At 47.3% G+C, this 10,830-nt stretch overlaps 1 protein-coding gene across 1 annotated transcript in view; it reads left to right on the top strand.

The window, feature by feature from the left end:
- Nucleotides 1–500: 500 nt before the first annotated feature.
- LOC108703739 overlaps nucleotides 501–10,830 on the top strand; it is a 46,330-nt gene continuing 36,000 nt past the window's right edge. Inside the window, exon 1 of the mRNA XM_018240018.2 lies at nucleotides 501–3,620. Within this exon, the coding sequence (XP_018095507.1) occupies nucleotides 629–3,620 (2,992 nt within the window). The 5' untranslated portion in view covers nucleotides 501–628. The remainder of the gene's footprint in view (nucleotides 3,621–10,830) is intronic.

The raw sequence follows: 10,830 nt of genomic DNA, 5'->3' as shown, positions 1-10,830 counted from the left end.
TTGTTGTATGGGGCCCTGTGATTAGGGATGGGCGAATTTTTTCGCCTTGTTTCGCCGAAAAAATGACGCCCATAGACTTGTATGGACACGTGCGTCAAAAAAAAAGACGCGCGACAAAATTATTTCGCAGCGCGACAAATTTTTTTTGACGCCCATAGACTTTAATGGGCGTCTGCGACATTTCGCCGGCAGCGAATTTATGGCGAAACGAAACGGGTCAAATTCGCCCATCCCTGCCTGCGATCTCTGATGGCGGTCCTGAGCGTGCTCAATTTGTAGTCCCTCTTTTTATCTCCGAAATGTTGGATATGGTATGATTATAGACTGAACTAATTCCAATCGTTTCCTGGTCCCTCACCACTAGAGGCTTTAGGTGTTTTCTAGGGAGAGAAACGAACTCGCTGAGATATGAATTATCGATTTCCTATTCACTACAGGGATGGTCCTTTCCAGGGATAGGAACTAGTCACGAAGATAAGCTCCTCCCCCTCACTGCGTCATATAGTCCCCTCATTGGCTGGAAGTGTAAATGTCCAGGAAGGGTTACAATGACAGACACGTGAGGGGCGGAGCTTCTATAAGGAAGTAGCAAAAAGTCACAGACAAGTATCTGAGAGCGCGGAATGCAATGGAGGAACGGAATGAGCTGGAGAAACCGTTTCTGGAAACACAGGGAGGATCAGACGGGAGCATCGAGATTAGAGCGGTGCCCCCTGTAATTTCACGCGTTTACACAGCCTCTTCGTGCCCCGAGTTTCCGGATTTTCTACCCGATACATTACCCAAGCTCCCGGAAGTGCAACATGTAACAGTATTAGCGCGTCGCCGCACTTCCCTCAGGCGCCTCCGGTACCGTTTGGCGAGTGAAATCCCGGGTACAAGCAGCGAACAGCAGAGCAGAGATCTCCCAATTCAGAGGGACAGTGACATGCGCATAAACCTCAGAAGGTACGACAGCTTTAGCAAATATAATGAGCCCTGGCCTGCACCTGTTCTCTTCCAACAGTCTTCATTGGCTGAAGCAGGATTCTACTATCTGGGGCATGGGGACCGGGTGCGGTGTTTCTCCTGTGGGGGAGAGTTGGAGAATTGGGAATACTGGGATTTGCCCCTCACCCGACACCAACTCTCCTTCCCTGACTGTCCCTATGTGCTGGAGCTGGAAGCTAAGATGTCTCCCATCATTGGTCAAAGTCAGCCCCATATTAGTAAGAGACTCAGTCCAACTGTTCCTTACAGTTCTGACTATCCCACTGTACAGGGACTGATAAAGGACCCGGATTACAGTAAAGTGGAGTCTATTACAGAAGGGGAGAGTGAGACATCAGCGCCCCCCAGTGGCTCCAGTATCTCAGGGCAGAAACCCCTTGGGACAATGAGTGATGAACACAACAGGTTAGAGACTTACCGGAGGCACCGTCACCATTTCCCTTATAACAACCAGTGGCGCTTGTCCCGGGCAGGATTCTACTATGTGGGGCCTGGGGACTGGGTGCGGTGTTTCTCCTGTGGGGGAGAGTTGGAGAATTGGGAGGACTGGGATGTGCCCCTCACCCGACACCAACGCTCCTTCCCTGACTGTCCCTATGTGCTGGAGCTGAGAGCTGAGATGTCTCCCATCTTTGGTCAATATCAGCCCAAGATTAGTGAGAGACTCAGTCCAACTGTTCCTTACAGTTCTGACTATCCCACTGTACAGGGACAGATAAAGGACCCGGATTACAGTAAAGTGGAGTCTATTACAGAAGGGGAGAGTGAGACATCAGCGCCCCCCAGTGGCTCCAGTATCTCAGGGCAGAAACCCCTTGGGACAATGAGTGATGAATACAACAGGTTAGAGACTTACCGGGGGCACCGTCACCATTTCCCTTATAACAACCAGCAAAGCTTGTCCCAGGCAGGATTCTACTATGTGGGGCCTGGGGACTGGGTGCGGTGTTTCTCCTGTGGGGGAGAGTTGGAGAATTGGGAGGACTGGGATGTGCCCCTCACCCGACACCAACTCTCCTTCCCTGACTGTCCCTATGTGCGGGGGCAGAGAGCTGAGATGTCTCCCATCATTGGTCAATATCAGTATCAGGGTAAGAAGTCTCCATTGCTCCCTATGAGTATGAGACTCAGTCAGACAGTTCCCAGCAGCTCTAATTGTCCCACTGTACAGGGACTGATAAAGGACCCGGATTACAGTAAAGTGGAGTCTATTACAGAAGGAGAGAGTGAGACATCAGCGCCCCCCAGTGGCTCCAGTATCTCAGGGCAGAAACCCCTTGGGACAATGAGTGATGAAAACAACAGGTTAGAGACTTACCGGGGGCACCGTCACCATTTCCCACATAACAATCGGCATAGCTTGTCCCAGGCAGGATTCTACTATGTGGGGCCTGGGGACCGGGTGCGGTGTTTCTCCTGTGGGCGAGAGTTAGAGAATTGGGAAAACTGGGATGATCCCCTCACGCGACACCTACACTCCTTCCCTGACTGTCCCAATGTGCGGGATTGGAGAGTTATGTCTCCCATCATTGGTCAAAGTCAGTATCTGCTCCATATGAGTGAGAGACCCAGTCAGACCTTTCCCAGCAGCTCTAATTGTCCCACTGTACAGGGGCTGATAAAGGACCCGGATTACAGTAAAGTGAAGTCTATTACAGAAGGGGAGAGTGAGACATCAGCGCCCCCCAGTGGCTCCAGTATCTCAGGGCAGAAACCCCTTGGGACAATGAGTGATGAATACAACAGGTTAGACACTTACCGGGGGCACAGTCACCATTTCCCACATAACAACCAGCGAAGCTTGTCCCGGGCAGGATTCTACTATGTGGGGCCTGGGGACCGGGTGCGGTGTTTCTCCTGTGGGGGAGAGTTGGAGAATTGGCAGCCTGGGGATGAGCCCCTCACCCAACACCGACTCTCCTTCCCTGACTGTCCCTATGTGCTGGAGCTGGAAGCTGAGATGTCTTCCATCTTTGGTCAATATCAGTATTCGCGTAAGGAGTCTCCATTGCTCCCTATGCGTGAGAGACTCGGTCAGACAGTTCCCAGCAGCTCTAATTGTCCCACTGTACAGGGACAGATAAAGGACCCGGATTACAGTAAAGTGGAGTCTATTACAGAAGGGGAGAGTGAGACATCAGCGCCCCCCAGTGGCTCCAGTATCTCAGGGCAGAAACCCCTTGGGACAATGAGTGATGAACACAACAGGTTAGAGACTTACCGGGGGCACTGTCACCATTTCCCACATCACAATCGGCAAAGCTTGTCCCGGGCAGGATTCTACTATGTGGGGCCTGGGGACCGGGTGCGGTGTTTCTCCTGCGGGGGAGAGTTGGAGAATTGGGAGTTCAGGGATGATCCCCTCACCCGACACCGACTCTCCTTCCCTGACTGTCCCTATGTGCTGGAGCGGAGAGCCAAGACGTTGCCGATCTTATGTCGAAGTCAGACTGTATTTGCCAGTGCTTTTCTTGGTTTAAGTTTAATTGATTTCAGTAGCAGTCACAGACCCAGACCTCTGAGTGACCAAGATACACCTATGTCCCTCCATATGAGGAACGAGGGAGAGAGATTTCATTCACCTGTAACCAGCAGCTCTGTGACCCGTTGTCTCAAGTCTGACTCTGCAAGTAAGATCCTCATTGGGAGCATTGATATCTGTCTTTTTAATTCACTTGAGAGGTTTAAAGGAGATATATGTAAAAAAACAAGAATGTGCCAGTGCTTTAAAGGAGAAGGAAAGTCATCTTGCACTTGGGGGTACCAAATGTTAGGCACCCTCAAGTGATTGTATTGACTTACCTGAAACCCCGGGCCGGTGCTCTTATCAGCAGAAAACTGAAAGTTATACCAGTGAGCACCACAGAGCGCTTCTCTTCCATCTTCTTCTGTCTTTGCGCGGCTGCAAATGCACATTAGAGTGAAAAGCTCACTGGTATAACCCTGGGCTGGGGCAGTTTTCTGCTGATAGGAGCACCAGCACAGGGTTTCAGGTAAGTCAATACAATCACTTGGGGTGCCTAACATTTGGTACCCCCAAGTGCAAGATGACTTTCCTTCTCCTTTAAACTCTTAAATACAGTAGGAATGCGCTTTAAAAAGTAGTGTTAATTTATTGTAAATTTCTGCAAAACTCTACCAGTCTGTTCTACTTGCTGCTGCCTCTTTTCCCAGGCTGTGCAGGGGAGCCAATGGCTCTCAGCTCACTGCACTGTAGGACAGAAACCAATCAGCAGCTAGCAGGACCTGATAGGGAACTGAAGCCTGTCTGTGCTTGTGTGACTGCAGGGCTGTGATTGGCTGTCCCCCTCCTACTGTGCTTCTGGCAGGGACCATTCGGACACACCCACCCCTCATTTGATCAAGGACCAGAGAGCTCCAAAAAAGCTCAATTTTTCAAGACCATATTAATTTACAACCAAAAGTAAGATCAGCACCATATAGTATTCATTATTGCCTACAATTTTTTTTTTTTTAATTTTTCCTATATGTCTCATTTAATACTGACCCCCCTTATGTGAGAATTAAGTTGTAACAACATTTCACTTATGTGAGAATACTGTGAAGTGCTTTGGCATGATGTTCAAAAATTGAGGCTCACAGGGGGTTAAGTAAATATATTATTGTATTGAATAAGTGAGGCAAAATGAAAATAAAGGGTTAATACATATTATACATATTCTATAGTAGTACTGATAGAAGCATACAAGTTGTACAAAAGAACAGTAGGGGCAGTTATAGGGGTACAGCACATGTTGGGGTGTTATTGTTGTTACCTGTTACAATGGAAACTGCTTCTCCCTCTGAGGACCATTGCCATTCATGCCGGTGAGTAGCAGGGCATTTGCTTGCAGTGGCACCAAGTGCCCATTAATCCTATGTGGACACCTGACCATAGATCAGAACCTCTTATTTATGTGCCTCATTCTTTGTTCCCATTTTAGAGGGGCAGGAATTAACCTCTTTAATGCATTGTCCATGTATCCGCCCCTTGTTCAATTGACTCCCATATTTGAGAAGAAGAATAACTGTTGGGAATCCGGTGGCATACCTCTGCCCCCAAGCTTGCCCCCACTCATAAAAATATATTCCAGCAGCATTCCAGTGAAAAAATGTATTTGTGAAGCAACGTTTCGGGCATAACCAGCCCTTTATCAAGCTTATCAAGGGCTGGTTATGCCCGAAACGCTGGAATATATTTTGGAGATTGGATTTGACCTGGGCAGACCGAGTCACAGTTGGCACCCGACGCTGCAAAGAGCGGTGAGAATGATTGTGTAGCACTACTTTCTATGTATACTAATTGCCCCCACTCATCATTACCACTGCACCCTTAGCACATGCATTTTCTACCTACTCCTAGTTCTGGGCCATGGGTGACATGGGCACAACAGGACACCGAAGCAGTAACCCTTGGGTATTGATAAAATAATGTACTATTCGGACACTCACAGGGATATTGAGAAATGTAACTCGCCGTTATTTGGGATTTTCGCAAGAGAACAGTGGGCAGAAAGTACAAAATGTCAATTTTTTCTTCTGCTAAACTTTTATCCTTCGTATGTGTAGATCAAGATTAAGAGGTGCTCAAATGTTAGCTCTGCTGCAATTAAAGAGCTTTCATCACATATCCACAAAAATAATAACAAATGGCACACTCACTTCAATGCTTCTGCTTCAATTCAAATCGTGTTCTTTTTATTTCGGTGAGATCAATAAGCACAGTGGGCAGAAAGCTCTTATAAGGGAGGAGTGGAGAGAAACCAGAAGAAAATGTTTTCTAGTGGCAGGGGAGAGTGGTTGGCAAAGAGGTGGGCAGAGAGGTCTCTGGGGCCAGGAAAAAAATAGCCCCCAATCTTTTAATCAGGGTCTGGAAGGGAAATTATGTGACTTTTCGGCACAAAACAAGAAAGTAAAATTTTTTCCCACTTTTTCCTTCCCCTCCCCTAACTTGCATATGCACGTGTCTGCATATGCAAATTACGGTTCTGGTTCAGTATTCGACTGAATCTTTCAGGAAGGATTCAGAGATTTGGCCAAATCCCAAACAGTTGATTTGGTGTATCCCTAAATGTTATAGAGAGTTTATCATTGGGAGAGGCAGGACACATGGATTCATAGCAGAGGACAGGGAGCTATAACCATTCAGCAGATATTAATTCTGCCAAGGTCCCCCTCTACCCTGAGTTCTTGGGTATCAGCATCAGCTCTATGGTAGGTACATCACTGTTCTTGGGAGGGGTAAGGCAGTGGGTGTGAAGCTGTTCTGCTGGAGGATAAGGTACCAGTGGGTTGTGTTTGGAGGGTTCATAGAAGACACTTGTTTTAGATGTGGGAGTGAAGGACAGAGAGTTTCTCCACTATGGTATTTAGAGAAATTGAGATTATCTTCTTGCTATCCTTGCTTTAATAAATGTCCCAATGTGGCATTTTTATACCAGTGGAGAAATGCTATATGCCCCTTCATACTGCGTCCTTGCTTCAATTGCATGCATCTGAGAGCAGCAGCAAACGTGGCAGGAAAGGAGGCTTGCAGAGCAACCATTGGCAGGGGCTAGTGGAGTGGGGGGGAGGAGAAGGGGCAGTGGAGGCTAATGAGGGAGGAAAGCTTGTGACAGTCAGGAGGGGAAATAGGGGACAGAAGGGTAGGGGGGCTTGTCCAAAGCAACAGATTCACCATTTTGGCTGAAGATGCTGGGAAGGAAAGCTCTGAACTGGCAAATATGGAGCAGGCTGACTATCAGAGCACCCTGGGAGGCAGTGACTCTTAATACGGGTGGTGGGGGAGTGCAAGGAAGGAAAGGCAGGTTTTAGTTATAGGGGATTCAATTATTAGAATGGTGGATAGGGGAATCTGCATTAAAGGGGAAAGAAACCTAGTAGCCGCAAACCCCCCCACCCCCCCCCCTTTGTTGCCCTCCCTCCTCTCCCTGGCCTAGCCATCCTGCTGGGCAAATGCCCCTAACTTGTTACTTACCCTTCTGCGCAGGTCCAGTCCAGGGAGTTCACAGACGACATCTTCTTCCACGCGATCTTCTTCCTGCTTTGACCGGCGCATGCGCAGTAGGAGCATTTCGCCGGTACGATCTACTGCGCATGCTTCGTGACTTTTGGCGCATGCGCAGTAGATTCGTACCGGCGAAATGCTCCTACTGCGCATGCGCCAAAACGCCGTTCAAGGCAGGAAGAAGATCACGTGGAAGAAGATGCTGTCTGTGAATTCCCTGGACTGGACCTGCGCAGAAGGGTAAGTAACAAGTTAGGGGCATTTGCCCAGGGGGACGGGTAGGCCAGGGGGGAGGAGGGAGGGTGGGCAACAAACGGGGGGGGGAGGAGGGAGGGTGGGCAACAAACGGGAGGGGGGGTGGGGGGTTTGCGCCGACTAGGTTTCCTTCCCCTTTAAGGGCCCTTCATGCAAAACCGTCTGCTGCTTGCCTGGTGCTAGGGTTCTGCATGTGGTGGAACGAGTGGACAGTTTATTGGGAGGGGCTGGGGAAGACCCAGCGGTCTTGGTACACAGAGGTAACAATGACAAAGTTAGAGGAGGTGGTGAAGTCCTCAAGAAAGATTTTAAAAAAACTAGGTGTAAAGGCGAGGACTTCCAAGGTAATTTTCTCAGAGATGTTACCTGTGCCATGAGCAACGCTAAGAAGACAGCGGGAGCGTAGAGAGATTAATGTGTGGCTGAGAGATTGGTGTAGGGAGAAGAGTTTTGGGTTATTGGAGAACTGGGCTGATTCTGTGGAAGACAGGTTAATGAGATAGGGGGCAAAGGAAGGGAAAATGGGGGAGGAGATTTGACTGGGGATACTGTTAAGGATAGGGAGGACCAAATGTCATATGTTCAATATGGTGCCAGTATTAAATGTATGTTTGCAAATGCAACAAGTCTGACTGGTAAAATGGGAGAGCTGGAGGTGCTGGAGGAAAAATATGATGTGATTGGTGTGGCTGAAACATGGCTGAATGAGTCACATGACTGGGCAGTAAATATCAGCGGCTATACTTTGGAGGGACAGAGGCAATAGAAAAGGAGGAGGGGTATGTCTGTTTGTTAGGCAGGATTTAAAAGCTCATATAAAGGAGGAGAGGATGTTAGAAAATGAGGGGGCAGAAGTCTTAGGGCCGAAACGGATGGGACAAGTCGGAGGTGCCAAATATAATGGGAGTGATCGAAACATTGCAGGTAAAAACTACACGCAGCATGACTGTCGGATGAAGACGCAGAGTGTGTGTTCACATCTGGACAGTTGTGTTATGTCAGATACATGTAGTTTGTACCTGCAAAGTTTCTATTGCACCCTCTGTTGGTTATATGAAAGAATAACAGTGACTGCAATATCACACAGCGCCATCTGTTGGTTATATGAAAGAATAACAGTGACTGCAATATCACACAGCGCCATCTGTTGGTTATATGAAAGAATAACAGTGACTGCAATATCACACAGCGCCATCTGTTGGTTATATGAAAGAATAACAGTGACTGCAATATCACACAGCGCCCTCTGTTGGTTATATGAAGGATTAACAGTGATGGCAATATCACACAGCACCCTCTGAACATGGTAGTGGGACAATGCACACAGTAATCTGTTTGGCAATTCTCTGTCACCATCAACTTTGCAAAGAAGTCCGGTTGATCGCTGGGGGGGTTGCTTTGGTGGAATGTGCGCTGCTGGGAGACAGGGCTGTAGTTGTCTAAGTTTTCCCAGTTTTCGTAGGTAAAATTAGGTACCTCGGCTTATACTCGAGTATATACGGTACTCTCATTATATTCGGCGCCTCCGACTTGTTTCATCGCGTGGCGACGCATTGCACTTGATCGTCCCGTGGAGTTCAGCCCTTATGGGTGGAGCTCTTCACTGATTGTAATTAGTCCAGCAAATTAATTATGGGAGTTGCTATAGACCCCCTAATGTAAGTGAGGAAGAGGAGGATAAGCTCCTGATGCAGATAGAAAAGGCTGCTAGTTTGGGCAAAGTAGTAATAATGGGGGATTTTAATTACCCAGATATTGACTGGAGCAACAGTACTGCCAGGACAGTACAGGGCTGTGATTGGCTATCCCCCTCCTACTGTGATTTTGGCAGGGACCGTTAGGACACGCCCACCCCTCATTGTAAACACAGAAAGGGACCAGAGAACATCTATAGGGAGCTCCAATAAAGGGGCTATTTTTAAAGATCATTTTAAATTTTAGCACAATGTGAAACCAGCATCATATAGTATACACAACTGCCTACAAAATTAGTCGGTTTTCGTTCATCCTATATGTCTCCTTAAGAGCTGCCCTTCAGAGCATAGATTGGGGCATTATGTTTTCTGCTAAAAACACAGATTAAAAATGTTTGTCATTTTAAATGATATTAAATTGTTACTGATCTCAATTTATTCCCTTAAGAAGTAAATTTAGAAGCACCAAGAAACACCCTATGTGCTCTAATATAGAAGTAAAGAAGTTAATAGAAGAGAAAGGCATTTTACAAACGGTCTGTTGGGACAGAAGCTGCATTTAATGAATATAAACAATATACCCCCACATGTAATAAAAGGTACTAAGTTTGCCCAGGAGCAGTAACCAGTAGCAACCAATAAGATGTTTGCTTTTAAACATGTGACCAGTAAATTCTACCTGCTGATTGGTTGCTATAGGTAACTGCCCCTGGGCAAACTTAGTGCCTTTAATTACATAACCCCTATAATGTTGTAAAACCGCAATCCGGAAGGCAAATACAGGAAATGAGGAGCACATTGCCGCAGAGGCTAAGACTGATCCCAAAATGTTTTTTAAGTATATAATTAGTAAAAAGATGCAGGTTGAGAGTGTTTCCCTTTTAATCGTACCAGTATGGTTGTAACAGATACAGAAAAGGCAAATGTGCTAAATAAGTTCTTTTCTTCAGTGTATACAATAGAGGAGTCTGAGTAAGATGCTGGACAGCAGTAAATGTAATCTATTTGGATTTTGCCAAAGCGTTTGATACGTGCCCCACAAACGACTGCTTTCTAAACTAAGGTCTGTTGGGCTTAATTAAAGCGTTTGCACATGGAAAGGAAACTGGATACAGCAGTGCTGTCCAATTTCTGTGGAGCAGGAATTTTTCTGACCTACATGGTTGAGGGCCGATAATGGAAGCCAGTATTGACCACTCCCTGGTTTAAACCATACCCACATTAAACCACAAGACCATATCCACATTGATGGTGGTAGCACACCAAAAAAACAGATGATTGGTGCTCACTGCAGGGATATCAGTTATCACTCATATATTAAAAAAAAGTTGTATTAAGCCATACCCTTTTATCCATATACCTCCTCCCCTGTGGATAACACTGCAACCCCCCCAGCACATGATAAAACAATTTTCAAATGCTACAAACCCCCAGAACAAACCCCTACTAGGCTTATATTCCACAGGCAGAGCACGGCACACACAGGGAGTATAGGGCAGGCAGAGTATGACACACACAGGGATCATAGAGCAGGCAAAGTGGCACACACAGGGATCATAGAGCAGGCAAAGTGGCACACACAGGGAGCATAGGGAAGGCAGAGTATGACACACACAGGGAGCATAGGGAAGGCAGAGTATGACACACACAGGGAGCATAGGGCAGGCAAAGTATGACACACACAGGGAGCATAGGGCAGGCAAAGTATGGCACACGCAGGGAACATAGGGCAGGCAGAGTATGACACACACAGGGAGCATAGGACAGGCAGAGTATGGCACACACAGGGAGCATAGGGCAGGCAGAGTATGGCACACACGGAGCATAGGGCAGGCAGAGTATGACACACACAGGGAGCATAGGGCAGGCAGAGTATGGCGCACA

This window comes from Xenopus laevis, chromosome 9_10L, assembly GCF_017654675.1.
Source record: "Xenopus laevis strain J_2021 chromosome 9_10L, Xenopus_laevis_v10.1, whole genome shotgun sequence".
NCBI classification, from domain to species: Eukaryota; Metazoa; Chordata; class Amphibia; order Anura; family Pipidae; genus Xenopus; species Xenopus laevis.
Note: the sequence above shows the minus strand (reverse complement) of the source record. Positions and strands in the feature narration are given on the sequence as shown.